Raw genomic sequence first — 17264 nt, 5'->3', positions numbered from 1 at the left:
AAACGTGTATGGAGAGGGCGGAATGCCTACCAAAGCCTACCACATCTCCAGTGAACCCTTCTCACGGAAGAACTCGCTTCCTGCCCTTTCTCCGACTTCGACGAGGCGGAAAACACCAAGCTATGCACAAGCGAAAGCACGCCCGTCCTTTTTCGATATAGGGTGACTGCGAGGCAGATTCACTTTTTCTTGGCGAGGCGGCGGCGATACACGGAGGGATCGATGATCTGAAAGACACGTCGCACCATTGTGGCTACTAGGTAGGCCGAGAGCATTAAAAGTGTCACAGACGCAAGGCACGCCGCGCGCTGACTGGGACGCATCAAGGCGATCATACCCCACATCCACACCCGCGCCCCGCGCAGGTGCACAACTAGCGCGATAACCGGGAGAAGCGGGGGCACTACAAGCTCAAGGAATGAGACGAGCATGAACATCTGCCGCGTGCAGCCCGATGCCGACGCGGGCATGACAAGAGGCATGCAAAGCCGGCGAGCCCGCACCCGGGTCATGAACCGCTCCTTGATCTCTTCGCATACCCAAACAAAGGCTGCAGTCACAAGAACGCACATCCCATACGGCGCTAGCACGTGCGCCCGCCACTCCTGCTCCAGTAGCCCGGTAAGAGGCGCGGTGGTGCTGAGAAGGGGGACCGCCTCGACAAGCCCAGACACATCGTCGCCAAAGCGCTGCTTGGCTATGAGTTGAAGCGCAAAGAGCGTCGCCTGGGCGTTCGGCAGCTGTCCCCGCTGCAGAACACTCTGGTACACCTTGCGGTGTTTCTCCAGTATCGGTCTCACCTTCCGGAGTCTAGACTGCATCTTGAGCAGCTGCTTCAGCTCCGATCGCTTAGCCTCCGTCGACTCGTCGTTCGCGACAATAGCCTCGCGCGTCGTCGTGAGAGTCGACGCCACCCAACCGATCGCGGCATCTGCCAAAGGTTCTACCAGGGCCGCCAGCTCCGTGCCCACCGTCTTACTGTTTTCGACAGCGGAGGAGAGGCGCTGCAGCTGGGATTCTACTTCCACGCTCGATGCCGCTGGCGTCGCCGCTCCCGCGCGACGGGACTTCCACAGATCGCGCACATGGGCCATCTCGCGCTCCATGAACGGCAGCACGTCGGCTTCAAGCACTAGAGGGACGCGAAGGAGTGCAAACGGAAACGATGACGGTGTCGTGGCTTCGGCGGCCGCCGCCGCACTTGTGTTGGCGATCGTGTGGGAGAAGTGCCGCTCCACGAGGCCCAGGAACTGCTGATCATTTAAGCTGTCACTTGAGCCGGCCGACCGAACGAGGTGCCACATAGCCGCTATTTCGCCTTCCACCAGCGCGCGAGCATCAGCAGCCCCCTGCGCATCGCTGAGGTTGTGGAACGACTGCTCCTTCAGTCTCTCGGCGTAGCGCCGTTGCACGTTTCGATCAGAGAAGTACTCGGCAATGGGCAATGCTCCTGGCTCGCGCCGTTCAGTGTTCCCCGGTTTGTCTGGGGTGTCTGTCTTCTCACCACCTGAGGGGTAGTTGCTCAGACGCTGCTTCTCTTGATACGCTTGCAAGAGACGCAAGTCCGCCTTCCACTGCTGCCACTGCCGATTTCCAGCATCTTCGGGTTCGAAGAAGAACGCCTCTTCTCCAGGGTTGAAGTTGTACACCCATTCCCCAGCGCGAAGCCGCAGTGGCGCAAAGGCCTTCGCTTCTGGAAGTGTGCCAGACTCGATGGTCACAGTGTGTGATCGACTGTGATGGGGGTGGGCAGTGTCGGCAGAGATTGGAGAGAGCAGCCCGAGGGCAGCCACGATGGCGGCCACGCACACGAACCGAGCAAACATCCGAATCAACATTGCTTGTAAGGCGCGTGGACCATTAACTCATGCCTAGGGAGCCCGGATCTTCCTCACCTTGCACATGCACCTTCGATACCGTTCTGACGGCGGGGAGAGAGGAGTTCAGTGGCACTAGGCAGAGGAACACCTGCGCGCTCAAGGGCACCCGCTTGTGTGTGAGTAGGTCTGAGTGATAGCGGTGCGCTTGCTTGTAGCTGCGTCCTCTCGGAACGCCATGTGCAAAGAAGCTAAGCCAGTGAAGGCAAGAAAGGCAGAAGTGGTGGTGGTGGTGATGGTGGCGGGGGCGTCAGCACGTAGATGGAGGCGAGCGGCAACGCGGACGGAGGAAAGGGCGCAAGAAGGGAGCGAGAGAGTGGCGGGAAAGCCTTGACGCTCATGTGGGACGGAGGGCAGCCAAAGATGCAGCGCATTCGACATCGATCAAGTGAAGCCGATGGGTGGCACTGTAGCGTTTTCGCTTTGCTGCGTAGCTGTGGGATGTCTCGGTCGCCATAGGCGGTAGCAGCGCTGGTCTGCACGACATGTGAGTGTCAGCAGGACACTGACATGAGAAACGCATGGGCGAAGCACAACAACAACAACTTGGGCACACCCGTCCGAAACCAGACACACACACGCACACACAGGCGTGACGGTGAGAGAGGTTGAAGTAACATTGTTGCAAAGGTGGGGGAGGGGGGAGAGGATCGACATGTTGTGCACGACTGTCCCCTTGTTTCTCTCGCCATTGTCCCCACACGGTAGGCAAGCGCGCGTGGCTGTGTCCATGGGGGATATCCGTGTTCGAGTCAGGCCGAGCGAACGGTGAGCTGGCGAACACGTACCTCACACCATGGTGTGCTTCTCTGTAAGAGACCGATAGGGGCAAAAAATCCAGTATCTGATGGCGTTGTTTTGCTTGTCGTTGTGTTGATAGCCTTCGTGAGCAGAGCAAGACATCACTGCCACTCAGTCCTAGCCGGGATGCGCACCACATTCTCTCCTCCGTATCCTCGCCACTCTCGGCGAATTCGACTACCATGGCCACATGTTGCGCACACGCAGCCACCATATGTGCAGGATAGCACCCCAGCGGTACCCGCTGATGCGGTGCAAGCGCTGGTTGTAGTAGAAGCCTTCCCCGTACGCCACGACTTGCTCGCTGTAGTCCTTCGACAGGCGGTTCCACGGCTCCACCAACTGCGTCGACACACGCGCAAAGCGAGAGGGGTAGTCCTGGTTCCGCTCTGCCAAGAGCAGAGCGTGCTCCTCCACCGTCACATTTCGGCTGAAGTCTGCCGCGGAAAGCGGAAAACGGCGCGCCGGCGCCCCCTCGACAGTGTCGTAGACGTAGCCCAACCGCTCGCTCAAGTCGCGGAGAAGAGCCGTGCCGTTTTTCTGTGCGTGTCGCCACTCGGCCAAAGTCCACGCCGGCTCCCTTTCCGTCACCACCGATGCCGCCGTTTCGGCGGCAGGTCTCTGAGACCTTAACAGACGATTCATGTCCGCGACGCACTCCAGATCAGATGCGGGAAAAACAGACCCCTCGTAGGCATACGGGTACACGCGATGGGTGTCTCTGTAGACACGCCGCGTGAGGAAACCGGCGCACCACAGCAACTGGTCGAGCGCCTGCGACACTCGAGTCCTCTGACGCTCTCTCGCCCCATAGACTTCGCCAATGTCGCCCTGCTGCGCCTTCGCTGCATTCCACCGACTCACACGCGCAAAGAGCTCCTGGCGAGCTTCGACAGACGCGTAGCGAAAGGGTGTGCGCGTGTCCAGCACAAAGAGTGGGCCCTCACCCACAAGCTCCTCCTCCTCCCGCTGCCACTGCGCGGTGAGATGGTGCTCCGTCCACACGCTCGGCGCCATGCGGCCAAACACAGACTCCGCCAAGTGCTCTGCGATGGGGCGGAGATATCGGTTGCCGCGGTCCGCGGCTTCAAGGAGAACAAGCGAGAATCCCTCCGGCATGCCAGACTCCAACGCGACGGTGAGCAGCTGCCCGGCAATGAAGAACTCGCGCAGCGCGGCGTCCTTCGCGAAGGCGTCCACGAACGCGGAGACCCCCGTCCCTGCCGACCTTGCGGTCCCCTTCGCCGTCTCCTGCGATGGCGACTCTTCCGTGCCCGCTTTACGTCGGCTGCTGAGCTCAGCGCCGTGCTCCTCTGGTGTCACGAGCTGCATTTGCGCCTCCATGTCCGCAATCAGCGCCTCTGCCGCAGTCGTCGTGAAGGGGTATAGAACAGTTTTGTACACGGCGCTCAGCACCGTCGCAACGCTTGTCCAGCGCGACTTGTTCATGTAATCGTGCACGTCCGCGGCGTAGAGCAGCGGCTGCAGATCCGCGTTCTCCATCGTGTGCTGTTTTACTTTACGCAAGGTTTGCAGGCGCGACTTTCGCGGTGGGCCATCATCAAGAGAGCTGCCCCAGTGGCCACTCATCCTCATCCCAGCTGAGGCGGCCCCGCCGGCGTCGGTGCGACGAACGCCGTAGCCACCGCTTCGGAGCAGTTCGACGCACGGCTCTAGGGCGTGAATGTGCCGGGCAGCGAAGCGCAGCAGCCGCGCCGCATACGAGTCGACCGTGTCGTCAACGAGCGGCAGCAATTGCGGACTTTCCCCCAGAAAGTGCGGGGAGGCGGCATACGCGACGTCGCGCAGCTTCTCGATGGAAATGAGGGGTGCGCCGGTGGCGGTGTCGCGCGCTCGCAGGAGAAAGGAGCTTAGCACAAACGGATCGGTGCGTCGAGCCGAGTAGGTCGTCGCGTCCAGCGTGTGTACAAGAGGGAAGTCGCTCCTCCATCGCTTCATCGCTGCCAAGCAGACCAGAAAGAGGGCGTGGACATCCATGACCGTGGTGCTTAGACTCACGCCCATTGAAGACCCCGGCGCTGCGCCACTGTGAGATGGGTGCGGTGTCTGTTGCGTCGCCGCCGCACTGGAGCTCCTCGGACGCTTCTGCAGGAGTCGATGAAACAGACTGAATGGTTCCATTGTCCATTCGGCCAAGTCCTTCTCGAACGCCGCCACCTCTGCCGCCGCACCGGACAATGGGCCCCTCGCCGCCCATCGGCTCGTCCCTATGAGGAGCAGGGATTCGGTCGAGACGAACGGAGAGTCCGCCACGCTCGCAAAGCGACGAAGCACCCGCTGAACTCTGTGCCCCAATGCTGCGCCGTCGCCGCGCGCCTGCGACGGCGCATTTTTGATGCTCTGCAGCTGATCCAGCAGTACCTCGGCAGCCCACGCAACTTCGCTGTCGCTGTCTGCGACGCGGTTCACCGCCTCCAGAAACGAGCGGGCCCACGATCCGTTGCTGTCGCCCGGGTGGTGGTGCGCCTCAACGAAGGCACTCATGTTTGCTGCTTGAGCACAGCGTTCCACTGTCGCACGTGGCACGCGCAGGGACATCTCGAGGGCGAGAGAGGCGTACAGGTGGCTCATATCGTACCGATGTCTGTGGATGAGTTGCACGTAACTGAGGGCCAGCAGCGTCTGCAGGAGCAACTCAAACAGAGCTTCCGAGTTGGGCACGTCGAGCTGACGCCGAGATCGCCGTGGTGGAAAAGGAACTCCGTTCGGGCAACTCAAAAGCGTGTGCCGGCTGTTGCTCATGACGTCGACCAGCTCAGTCTCATGTTCGGCACAGGAGTCCGGCAGAGGAACGCCGATGATGGTCATTGGCGCCGCCGAGGAAGCAGGCGGCGAATCGGGCACATGTGACGGCACGCCACTAGTATAGAAGCGACGAAGATCAAGATCGCAGACGTAGCCGAGACGACGCAGGATGACGAGGAGCTCGCACTGTGCCTCTCGCGCGTCTCGCTGCACCCCCTTGAATCCGGAGAACAGCATGCTCGCCTTCAGAAGGCGTCGATTTAGCCGCGCCGTCAAACGCCCCTCGTATTCGTCGTCGCCGCGTCCGACCTCCGCCTCGCGGTAGACGTCCTCCATCTCCGGCTCCTCGTCGCCGGTGTGGATGTTCTCGCTTGTCACGGCGATGAGTGTCGCGATGCTCTGGCGGGTCATGAAAGGGTCATCCACCTCGCTGAAGGTGTGGTCCACGGCGTAGAACTGCTCGAAGCGGAGGAGTCGCGACGGGTCAGCTCTCGCTGATGCTGCCCTCGCTGCTTCGTGAGAACGACAAGGAGAGCGGCGCAGAAGCAGCTCGCGCCACAGGTGCGTCGGTGCTTGTTCCATTGATTGTAGCAGCAGCATCATGGCCGCCTTACTCTGCTGCCTGGCAAATATACCGTGTTCCCGGAGCGTCGCCAAGGCGCCGGCAGCGTGGTGGGACCCGGCACTCAACGACTCGTGCAAGTGCACCACAGCGCGCACACTCGAGGACACCGTGGCAGGATGCTTCTCCGAAGGCCGGGTTTTCGGCCTTATGAGCTGTAAAAGGGCCAACGTGTAGTGGAGCTCCGCGCGTATCCATCGTGGCAGGCGGCTGTTGGGCGCGGCGCTGAGCGCGTCGCCGCTTTGCACTAGGTGCTCCACAAATGCGGCGAAGGCGGACGCATTGAAGGCCTCATTCACCGCCACCGCAGTTGTCACCACGCCGGCTGCAGATGTCGCTTCTCGGGCGTGACCAGCCGCTTGTGTGGCCGCCTTCGCTTCCTCCCAGACACCGTAGAGGATGGCGAACACCTGCGCAGGCGTCGGTGACGCACCTGACTTGCGCCGCTGCGCCTTCATTTCTGCAACACCGTCACGCCATACGTGCGCGGCCGCCGGGCTCAGGCCCGCCTCTCCGCGGACAGTAGAGGAGGCCACCAGCAGCTCCGGCAGAGGCTCCTTGCACCGATGCCGAGAATGGAGACGACGCAGCTGCGCCACACGTATTTCCGCTTCGTGACAGACGCCGGCTGCGCGGAGCGTGCTCCAGGCAGCGAGCACCTTCCTGCACGACACATCTCGGCTGCCATCAAGCGGTGATGGGAGGGAAGTACCCGCGGCACGATGAATGCTCGTTGCTGCAGTCCGGCGCGATCCGGCGTCGCGACCCATAGACGACTCCCCATCGGATCCGTCGGCGGCATCCTTCACCCCTTTCTCTGCTCGGAGGCGCGATTGGCGCTCCACAAGAAAGCGCTGGTAGCTCCGCTTGAAGTGCACGTGATCTGCATACGCCGCCTGCTCGCTTTTCAGTAGTTCTTGCAGACTCACGTGCAGATCGCGCTGAGCCTCCGCGACGGCCTCGTCAAAGGCCTTGATATGCTCGTGATACCGCAGTTTTGCACGCAGCAGACGCTGTATTTGCATGCGGTGCAGCGGCGCCTCGGCATCCACCGTCAGGTGCGTTAGCCGATACTCGATAGTGTTGGTCATGCGAGTGAGGCGGCTCAGCACCTTGAAGTCGGCAAGTGAGACACGCGTCGTCCTCAAACTCGAGCTCTGGCGGCGGGAAATGAGAGTGATCTGCCCCGGTGGGTCCAGAGCCTGCAGCTTGGCAATGAAACGCTCTGCTGCCCGGACAGCAGGGCCTGCATCGTCCTTGAGCACCAGAGACCAGGCGGCTGGTCGCTGTAACCGCTGCAGGGCGGACCAGCGCTCCTCACCAAAGAGCAGGCTCAACTGCTCTGGGTGAAACCAGTAGTGCACGATGCGGCGCGTTGTACTGTAGCGCGGGCAGACGCCAGCGTCGGCGGGGAGCATGAACTTAACGACCTCCAAGAGGCGCATAAGATCCATTTTGGTGTCCGTGACAACGCGGAACGGAGCTCCCACGTGAGCGAGCACCATCCATTGCTCAGGCGTGCTGAGGATGCGCTGCCCAGACATGAAGTCAGGTGGCAGTGGTAAGTCGAGCTGCGGCAGCCACGGCCACTCGACATCTTCGTCCATTAAGAAGGTTCCCGTCTCCAAGCGTACCCCCTCCGCTGACACGAGTAGGATGGAGAAAATAAGAAGAATGCCCAGCCAGCCGCGGCGCGGCTGCGCCACATGTCTTCTTCGGACCATCATCACAAAGCTCCACTGTGCCACGGCGCTGCCTTTTCCTTCTTCCACATGTATATATGTAAGTATATATTCCAGCTAAACGGTTCAACCTGATGGCGTCGGTTGGAGGTGCCCGACAGGGGGCTCTTAGAAGAGATACACGCTCCCGTATCTGTGCGCCGCCACCTCCAGCCCTCGACGCCTCTGACGGCGGTACGGAGGGGCAAGAAAACGTCAATGAGGAGTGCGGAGGGGTGGAGGAGGAGGGGGAGTGTACTGCTTGGAATCGCTGCACAGCCAAAAATAAAAAGGTAAACGACAGCAAGAAAAAAAAACGAAGCATTGAGTGAGAGGACGAGACGAGAAGGCGTTCGACGAGGTGATGCATGAGGCAGCTGCACTTTATACACTATGGGAAAAGAGGAGACTGGAAGGGATGGATAGTTATCCGAACTTGTGGTTGTGCCAGCAACTCTAAGGCCTCTTCAGATCCACGTCCGCTCGGCCACAGAGAAACAAGTGAGTACGCCAGAGGGCATGCCATGGCATCCATAGGGTCGAACCCGATGGAAAGAGAGTCGTGCGAAGCAGCCTGTCATCTCAGCCCTGCGGTGTACCCCCGCCTCCACCCCCCGTCGCGAGAGTCACCTTTGCGGCAGCGGCTTCGATCACGCTTGCCGCCCGTGCATCGCGACCGCATTCTTGTGCTACGGTTTCGTCTTCCAGCGGGTTTCGCCGCCTCTGTTATACGCACTCTTGTGCAGGATGCCGCGATCACCCACACGCATCCGGGCGCACCAGCACCGGCAAATACACACACAGGGAAAGAGAAAGAGAAGGGTGCGTGTGGCTTGTCCAGGCACCGAGGACGAGAAAACGCGTGAGAGCCGCATAACTGGTCTATACAAAAAGGTGCTAGACATACATCTTGAGGAAGGCGCCTTCGACCCCTCGCCCCACCCCTCACACACGCGCACACACGCACACACGCCTGCCACCACCTTCTATGAAAAGGAGCGGAGGAGGGGGAGTACGGGGAGCAAACGAGCAAGCAAAGAGCTGTCCCAACACACCACGAACACACAACACTCCCAACCAAACACGGCGGCGGCGGCGGCGGGTTAGGGAGAGAGGTGTGAGGAAAGAATAAAAAACCGCGTAACCACTGTGAAAGTACCTCGCCAGTAGAAAACGTAGATAGCACCCACTACCCATAACCTGCCCGCGTTCGGTGATCGTAGTTCATGTCACAGAGTGACCGGCGTGCTTGAAGTCGTCGTCACCGCAGCGGCGGCATCCATGTCGAACAGAATCTGTTTCATCGAGCGGCTCACTTGCTTCCCGGGACGGTAGCGGCAGAGTGGACAGCCGCTGCCTTTCGTGCACTCCGCCTCGTAATCTTCTGCAATGAAGAAGTGCTGGCAGCCGCTGCACAAGCACACGTTCACGTCGGAGCGCATCAGGCGGTAGTAGCGGTTGGGCACGGGCAGCGTGCCGTATCTCGGTCGCACAATGAACACCTCGTCGCGGCGGAATCCCTTCAGGATATCCGCCGACGCGACAAACGGCTGGTAGGCCGCGGTGGGGCGGCCGGGCCGCAGCACGTACTGCAACTGCGTAAAGAAGGGGTCATTGCCCTTATTCGCCGCCGCCTTGGAGCGGCCCATCGCGACGAGCTGCTGATCAATTTCGTAGTCGATGTTGCCATCGTCGAAGCTGATGACGTTTGCGCCGCTGTCGGACTGCCACTCCTTCGCCTTGAGCAACGCCTTGGCATCCGACGCGTCGCTCTGGCCATTGTTGTGCTCATCGTCCGCCGACTTCCGCCGACCAATGCCGGAGACGATGATCCGCTCCGCCTCCTCGTCGGCGAGGTCGTCGGCGAGAATGAACTCGACCAGCGGCAGGCATTCAAAGTTAACGAAGGAGCGGACGCACTGGTGGAAGCAGTTGGGGCAGCGATCTCCAGCCATCGGCAGCTGCGCAAGAAGCTGGTTGCAGCGGAAGCACCGGTCCAGCAGCTCCTCGCGATCTTTTACCGGCTTGCTGCGCACAATGAGCGTCTCGATGTCCACCTGCTCCATCATGGACACCGGAAGAATCACGCCCTGCAGCTTCTCGAACACAGCGCGCGCCGTGCGCACCATCTCTAGCCGGTTGGCGATGCGGGAAAGGGTGTAGAGAATGGCACCCTTGCCGACGTTCATGGGAATGGCACACTCGGCACACATGCCGAAGAGGTACTTGGCTGCCCGAAAGAGGCTGAGCTCGTTGTACGGTAGCGGCTGCGTGGTGTGGGCATAGACGCTCGAGAAGGCGTAGTAGATGTCAGCACGGCGAACACACTCCTTGCTGCGTCGGATTCGCGCCGCCTTCTCCACGTCAGTAGGCTTCTCGCCGTCTTCAAAGCGCCCGTACTCCTCGGCCAGATGAATGTAGTAGAAGGCGGCGTCACGGAACTTGCGACACGTGACGCTGTTTGTCGCCAGCGTTTCCATTAGGCGCATCGCCTCCTTCGGCCACTTAGCCGCCCGGAACGCCTCCAAGGCCTCGTCGAACTTGTCGTTGTCGGCCAGCCAACTCGCCCATGGCACGTACACCTCGCGCGCGAGGGTCGGTGCCTTCTCCAGGATGGTGAAAGCGTTGCGCCAGTCGCCGCGAGCGACGTAGATACCGATAAGCGCTTGGTGGTCCTGCACCTTCTCATACGCCTCGATGGCGAACGGGATGGCGTTGTGTTTGCGAAAGAAATTGGCGCACTCGGTTATGAGAGTGACCTCCGACTTGGGCAGGCTGCGGCACATCTTCATCAACTTCTCCACCTGGCCTGCTTGGCCCATCATGCCGATCGCCTTCGCGTAGTCTCCGCAGCTCTCGTAGAGCGAGGCGGCCTCGATGAAGTTCTGCGAGTCCTCGGCCCAGCGCGCCTGCTGCCGAATCAGATCCTTGAGCACCTTCTCGTTTGTGCAGATCTTTTTCGCATTGTCCCACATTTTCAGGTCGCAGTACATCTCCACCGCCTTCAGCTCACAGCCGGCCTTCATGAATTGCCGTGCTGCATCGTGGTACTTGCCCTGGAAGGCGAGGATGCTGCCGTACAGCACGCTATCCTTTGCCGCCGCGCGCGCTGCCGTGGACTCGCCGCCAGGACCGGCGCCTCCCTTGTCCGTGGTCGCTACCACCGTGGCGGAAGCGGCACTGCCGTTTCTTGCCGTCGGCGGCACCCCGTCCTCGACTCTCGATTGGCGGCGCCGCAGCTCCAGCGACTTCAGCAACTCAACGAGCTTCACGTCCTGTATGTGCGTAAAGGCCTTGCGCGCGATGTCGAGACGTAGCTGGCTCATCGCATGCAGCCCCAGCATCTTCCAGTCGGCTTCGGCCACGCCGAGACACGCGACATCGTAGGCTCGGTCGAGGTCTCGCATTTCTACATACTTGTACAGCGCGTGTGCGTGTGGCACGTCGACCACCATCACGTTGGAGTAATGAAGGTTGAAGACGCGGTTTGCCTTGAAGCCAACGACGAGGCCGCGCACCGCTTGCTGGTACGCTGGCAGCGAGCCTGTCTTAATGTGCAGAGTATTGTCGCCAGTCGTGAACGCGATACTGTCCTCCAAGTCGACGTTGAACGCCGCCGCCGTGACGTTGTCCTCGGAGAAGAGCAGCTCATTCTTTTCGCCTAACCTCAAGACCTGGAGGGTGTTGCAGCTGTCGATAACGGCGAGGCGGCTGCGCGAGCTGCTGAAGTCCGCGCTCTTGACTGGTGCGCTACCCTTGTGCAACAGGGTGGGGAAAGGGTTGTCGACAAACACCTTCATCACTTGGCCACCCGTCAGCCCGACGAGCAGAATCTCTCGCCCCTCCATCCCACCCGCGACCTTCATAAACTGCACCGCGCTCTCCATCGACCACTCCCGCCGCTTGTTCCCCTGGAAGTCGTACATCGTAATACGCCTGTCGTTGCACACAACAATGGCGTTCGTTGTTACGCACAGCAGCGAGCACTCGAGGCGACGGCGAACCTGCGCGATGTCCTGATAGCGCATGTTACGCTCCTCGTCGTAAAAGAACTCGAAGACGATGACGCGCTCCTGCAACTGTACCGCGAGTCGATCAAGAAACGTGGCGATCTTATGCACATACTCATTGCATGGTATCACCATTTTACGATCAAGCAAGAGCTGATGCACGACTAAATTCGTCATGTCCTTGCGATACACGTACTGGTCATCGTGGATGGCGTGGACGGTGGTGATGGCGATGTCGATGCAGCTTACGGTGCCGTCGTTGGTGCCGTAGCAGAGCTGCTTGTGTCGCGGCCGCTGCCGCGCAGACCAAATCCAGTCATCCGCGCCGGCGACTTGAATGAGCCGGTTGCCATCGCTCGTGAACAGCGTCACCTTATGGTCACTGCCGCTGAGCAGCATGTACTCGCCGTCATTGAAGTACGACAGACTGCACGGGTCAAAGTCAAGCTCCCGCTCTCGCCCGACAGGTGTGCCCGAAAGGTTGTAAAAGGACAGCCGCTGATCCCACGAGCCGACCGCGAGCACGTCGATGCCTTTATCTCGCAGCGGCGTAAAGGCGAGAGTCCAGACAGGCGCTGGTCGGCGAATGAGGACCGTCTCGTCGCTAGTCTTGTCAATCAGCATAATGATGCCATTCAGCAAGCCGATCGCCAGTGTTTTGCCACTGGGCGTCCAGGCAGCACATAACCCTTTCGACGGAAGCGAGTACTTGGAGACCTTCGACTGATCTGGCGACCAGATGCCCCAGTCAGTGCTCGACACGGACGCCAAATGAGAGGAGCTGGGGTTGTGCGCCAGGGCCTGGATGGACTCCTTGTGCTGGTACTTCACAATGCCCTCACCCTTGTTTGACCACACAATGACCGTCCGATCAGCCCCGCCGCTGGCGAAGCACTTACCATCCGACGCGTAGTCTACGCAGTAGATCGTGTTCTGGTGACCCTTCAGCGAGTGTAATAGGGTGCCTGTGGACGCGGCGTACACCAGCACACGCACGCCGCACGACGCCACCACATAGTCCCCGGACGGGCTGTAGCAGAGGCTGTTGATGGGGGGACGGATACCGTTTACCGCATCCGCCGTCTCCGACCATCGCACACTTGTGCGCATCGCGCCCGAAGCACAAGCGCCCCACGTATTTCGACGCACGGTAGAATAGCAGTGAAAGTGCAAGGAGAGCACACTCAGCTGCGTTCTCCCGGTATGGCAGATGAGTCGTTTGTTGTCTATTTGTGGCGAAGGAGTCTCGCACGCACGCACGCATACACACAATAAGAAGTCGAGTTCAGCAACGCACCGTACACGTGGCGGGACGGTGACTGCGCGGAGCGGGGAGGGGGCGGGGGGGGGGACAGGACAGTGAGCCGCCACCGCCGCCCAGGCATGAACGGCGAGAAACGAAAGAAAGGCAAACACCGTTTGCCAGGTGCGAGGACGAGTCGCCAGGGCGGTGGCGCAACCAAGAAGCCACGCCGAAGGACCCACCCCGCCAAAAAGAAAGGAGAAGATGAGAGATCAGGGAAGCAGCAGTTTCGATTGGGGCATCGCAGAGAAGCGCGAGTTGCAGAAAAGGCTCTAAGGGCAAACAGCCAGATCACCTTCATCGTGGTTGAGCGCAGGGGGATGTAGCGCTTTCGATGGGGCCGGGAACCTGCCACCAACGAAGCGGTAGCTGGATTGGTGTTCTTGCCATTCCTAGCCTCGCCGCCTTCCTCGCTGCGCGTTGCTCATCCACTCCCAACACTTTCAAAAAAATGGAATACACCCAGCATTCCAGAGTCACTCGAGGCGGCCGTGCATCCTCAGACCTGTCCTCCGCTGCTCTGCGCAGTGCACCCGGCGACCTCCTTGCGACGGAGTCCGCCTAGCCCACTTTGGTTTTTTTGCGTGCATCGAAATAAGTGATGCGGCACCGCATCAAACAAGAGAAAGAAACCTTAAAAAAAGCAATGCTGGCACACATGGCATGTCCTACATTGTTAATGGAAGACGGTCCTCTCGCACACACACAGGTAGTTTGTGCGATCGCGCACTGGTCACTTACTCCGCAGCCGGGGCTGGGGCGGCCTCACCATCCGATGCAGCGGCAGCGGCACGGTAGTTCGTGCGCTCGCCACCGAAGCCACGGCCACGACCACGGCCACGGCCCTCACCACGCCCGCGGCCACGGCCCTCGCCACGTCCGCGGCCACCACGGCCACGACCGCGGCCGCGGCCCTCTGTCACCTTCTCGAAGTTCACGCTGCTCGGCTTCTGCGTGTTCGGCATCGCAGACGGAGCGAGATGCAGGTAGCTGCGCATGTACGCAATACCTTCGTCGTTGAGCGTCCAGTAGTAGTGGCGCCACGCGTACTGCTCCTTGATCAGGTTGCGGCTCTTCAGAGAGCGCATCAACTGCATCACCTGAATGCACGGAACCGTGAAGGTGTTGCCGCCGAGGGTGCCCGTCCAGGTGCCCATGCGGTCCTTCTTGCACGCGATCACGCCCTCCGTGAAGAAGAACCGGTACACGTTGTCGCGCGATGGCTTGGGAACGTAAGTCGACATTTTCCAGTTAACTGCACACGCATCGGTGAGGAGGTAGGAGTAGAAGAGGGAGGATTCAGTGTCGTGTGGTTGTGTTGTCGGTATACCCCACAAGGAGGGTCACCGCAAAGGCAGTATGGGGAGTTACAAAAAAGGGAGCCAAAGGGAGTCAGAGAGAGAGAGACAGAGAAAAGTAATTCAGGTTACACCCTGCAGGCAAACATTCACATGCGTCTTTGAGAACTGCCGGCTCGCGCTGCATCGGGGGAGCGCCAAGGACAGGATAGATGTGCGGACAACGTGGTCGATAAGCGCTGCCACAAGAATCAAGAATGCCAATGCCGCTGAGAGCAAAAATGCACCGGAGCACAGCGCAGTCCACTATCTGGCACATAGCGGGAGTTGGGACGACTCATCGGGGCACGCAACGATGATAAACCCGACGAGCACGGAAGCAGGACTGACGCTTCGCCGGCGCCGTGCGCGACTCCCCTCTCACCTGTCTCTGCTGAATCCGCGATAACGCTTGGTGTACGTGTACTGGTTTGGTAGAACGTCGTTAGAAACAAGGAAATGAGAATCATAGAAAAGTAAAACAGAACTTACGAGCACAACACACAGCGCAGGGCGAGAAGATATCGCACGGGCTTCGCATGGCAAGCCGGAAGAAACGTGCTTGCAAGCGGCAACCAGGCGCATCTACTCCGCAGCCGGGGCTGGGGCGGCCTCACCATCCGATGCAGCGGCAGCGGCACGGTAGTTCGTGCGCTCGCCACCGAAGCCACGGCCACGACCACGGCCACGGCCCTCACCACGCCCGCGGCCACGGCCCTCGCCACGTCCGCGGCCACCACGGCCACGACCGCGGCCGCGGCCCTCTGTCACCTTCTCGAAGTTCACGCTGCTCGGCTTCTGCGTGTTCGGCATCGCAGACGGAGCGAGATGCAGGTAGCTGCGCATGTACGCAATACCTTCGTCGTTGAGCGTCCAGTAGTAGTGGCGCCACGCGTACTGCTCCTTGATCAGGTTGCGGCTCTTCAGAGAGCGCATCAACTGCATCACCTGAATGCACGGAACCGTGAAGGTGTTGCCGCCGAGGGTGCCCGTCCAGGTGCCCATGCGGTCCTTCTTGCACGCGATCACGCCCTCCGTGAAGAAGAACCGGTACACGTTGTCGCGCGATGGCTTGGGAACGTAAGTCGACATTCTTCTTGGTGCGGCTTCAGCGCAGTCTATAGGCGAGCCTGGTTGGGTTGGGTGGTGAGAATGAGAGCCGGTGCGCGTGCGAGCACACCACATGCGCAGAGGAACGAAGAAGGGCCAAAGAAAAGGGGATAGGGAGGAAGAGGAGACACCACCGCGCACGACGGCAAGCAGAAGTAAGGACCACGGCGGACAGTCTCACGACAAAGACTCGGAACAGCGATGGGAGGCCGATTTCGGCGCGCACGCAGGCAACGCAAAGGACGCGCGCCAAGAGACCCAGTATTTCATCCACGATATCGCGGCAGTAGAGAGGACGGGGGAGGGGAAGAAGGTTGGCATCAACGAAAGTCCGGCTTTTTCTCGTGTTTGGCAATTGGCCCTCGCCTGTAAAACGTCTGCGTTTCCTGTGCGCCGTATCCCGCCTTCGCCGTCTCCTGTGACACTTTGGACGGCGAGGGGGACCTAAGGGCAGATGCAGACACGACAAGAAGAACGGCTGCAAGTGGAGAACGAGGTGGCATGAAAACAAGCACGATGGCGCAGTGGCCAGGTGAGGGAGCAAGAATAAGGTAACGTCAGACGCAGACGTCCAAGCACGCGGTACCCGTACACTGGAACAGAAAGGACATGGCGACAAAGGAAGAAAAAAAAAGACATGAAAAATCCGAAGAGTACTTTCCTTTTCTCCGTCGTAATAGAACAGGAAGAAGAGTGGGGTTGATGGTGGTGGGGAGAGGCACGCACACCAGAGAATGCGGAAGGAGGCAGTGGCGCCGACGCACACATCACAGAGAGAAAGACAGTGGGGAGACACGCTTTCGCGCCCGAAAGGCAACCCTGCACAACAATTAAAAATGCTCGCGGCGCGGGCCCCCTTGCATATCACTCTCCCACCCTCCCCTCATTCCAGTTGCTGGAGCCCTTCGACTCCTCCATAGCACCATCGCCTCTCTCACGCTTTCTGGGGTTCTGTCGCTCTGCTTGCGCTACTCCGTCCCTCGATTTTTGCTCGACGCCTTCATGAGAAACGCCATGTTGAAGAGTTCGTCACCAATGTCGGAGCAGTCCTTTCCGCCGGCGAGCAGAAACACATCGCGGTCATCGATGCTAATAAACCCGTTCAGCTCACCCTTGCCGGACTCCACCACGAAGCGGCCCAGCTCGTAGAACATCTCTGTCAGCTCTTCGGCCTCTTCCAGCGACACCGTGAAGGTTTCATCAACGGCGACGGAGCGCGTCTTCTGCACAATGTGCAGCGTGCTTGTCTCCGACCCAGACGTCAGCTTCAAAATCTTGCGGCCATTGTCGAGGTTGACTTCAAAAGAGGCGACAAAGTGCAGCCGCAGCGCGGCGCGGTCCCGCTCTGCCTTCCGGTGTGAGAGGAGATCGAGGAGGACACGCTCCGCCTCATGCTCCGTCTTGGGGTCCTTCTCGCGCAACTGTGCCGCGAACTCGCTGAAGAGGGCCTGCAGATTGTGTCGTTCAGCGTACTCGGCGTTTTGCCGCTCCTCCTCATCTTGGAACGTGGCGGCGCGCAGGCGATTCTGCGACACGTTGAAAACGTCAATACTCTTCGACGACATCTTCGCCTTGCTGGGCACTACAAAAAGCAGTGAACCTGTGTATGCGCTTCGGTCTGTGTCCTGCGTGATCGTCGACGTCGGCGCACACATACAGAACGAAGCGACGACACGCGGAGAGAAAGGAGGGGGTAAAAGAGACACTGAAAGGCTGC

At 60.1% G+C, this 17264-nt stretch overlaps 6 protein-coding genes across 6 annotated transcripts; all 6 read right to left on the bottom strand.

Annotated features, from left to right (window-relative positions):
* Positions 1–179: 179 nt before the first annotated feature.
* On the bottom strand, positions 180–1826 carry LINJ_36_1080 (conserved hypothetical protein; the record flags this gene model as incomplete). The annotated part of the gene is made up of 1 exon (XM_001469464.1): positions 180–1826. The coding sequence occupies one exon, from the start codon at positions 1824–1826 to the stop codon at positions 180–182; it is 1647 nt and encodes a 548-aa protein (XP_001469501.1).
* A 1029-nt stretch (positions 1827–2855) lies between these two features.
* LINJ_36_1070 (conserved hypothetical protein) lies at positions 2856–7790 on the bottom strand (the record flags this gene model as incomplete). The annotated part of the gene is made up of 1 exon (XM_001469465.1): positions 2856–7790. The coding sequence occupies one exon, from the start codon at positions 7788–7790 to the stop codon at positions 2856–2858; it is 4935 nt and encodes a 1644-aa protein (XP_001469502.1).
* A 1226-nt stretch (positions 7791–9016) lies between these two features.
* LINJ_36_1060 (conserved hypothetical protein) lies at positions 9017–12907 on the bottom strand (the record flags this gene model as incomplete). The annotated part of the gene is made up of 1 exon (XM_001469466.1): positions 9017–12907. One exon carries the CDS (start codon positions 12905–12907, stop codon positions 9017–9019), a length of 3891 nt encoding a protein of 1296 aa, XP_001469503.1.
* Positions 12908–13837: 930 nt separating this feature from the next.
* On the bottom strand, positions 13838–14344 carry LINJ_36_1050 (putative 40S ribosomal protein S10; the record flags this gene model as incomplete). The annotated part of the gene is made up of 1 exon (XM_001469467.1): positions 13838–14344. The coding sequence occupies one exon, from the start codon at positions 14342–14344 to the stop codon at positions 13838–13840; it is 507 nt and encodes a 168-aa protein (XP_001469504.1).
* Positions 14345–15022: 678 nt separating this feature from the next.
* LINJ_36_1040 (putative 40S ribosomal protein S10) lies at positions 15023–15529 on the bottom strand (the record flags this gene model as incomplete). The annotated part of the gene is made up of 1 exon (XM_001469468.1): positions 15023–15529. The coding sequence occupies one exon, from the start codon at positions 15527–15529 to the stop codon at positions 15023–15025; it is 507 nt and encodes a 168-aa protein (XP_001469505.1).
* Positions 15530–16515: 986 nt separating this feature from the next.
* On the bottom strand, positions 16516–17202 carry LINJ_36_1030 (conserved hypothetical protein; the record flags this gene model as incomplete). The annotated part of the gene is made up of 1 exon (XM_001469469.1): positions 16516–17202. One exon carries the CDS (start codon positions 17200–17202, stop codon positions 16516–16518), a length of 687 nt encoding a protein of 228 aa, XP_001469506.1.
* Between the last annotated feature and the right edge of the window lie 62 nt (positions 17203–17264).

This window comes from Leishmania infantum, chromosome 36 (assembly GCF_000002875.2).
Source record: "Leishmania infantum JPCM5 genome chromosome 36".
Classification (NCBI taxonomy): domain Eukaryota; phylum Euglenozoa; class Kinetoplastea; order Trypanosomatida; family Trypanosomatidae; genus Leishmania; species Leishmania infantum.
Note: the sequence above shows the minus strand (reverse complement) of the source record. Positions and strands in the feature narration are given on the sequence as shown.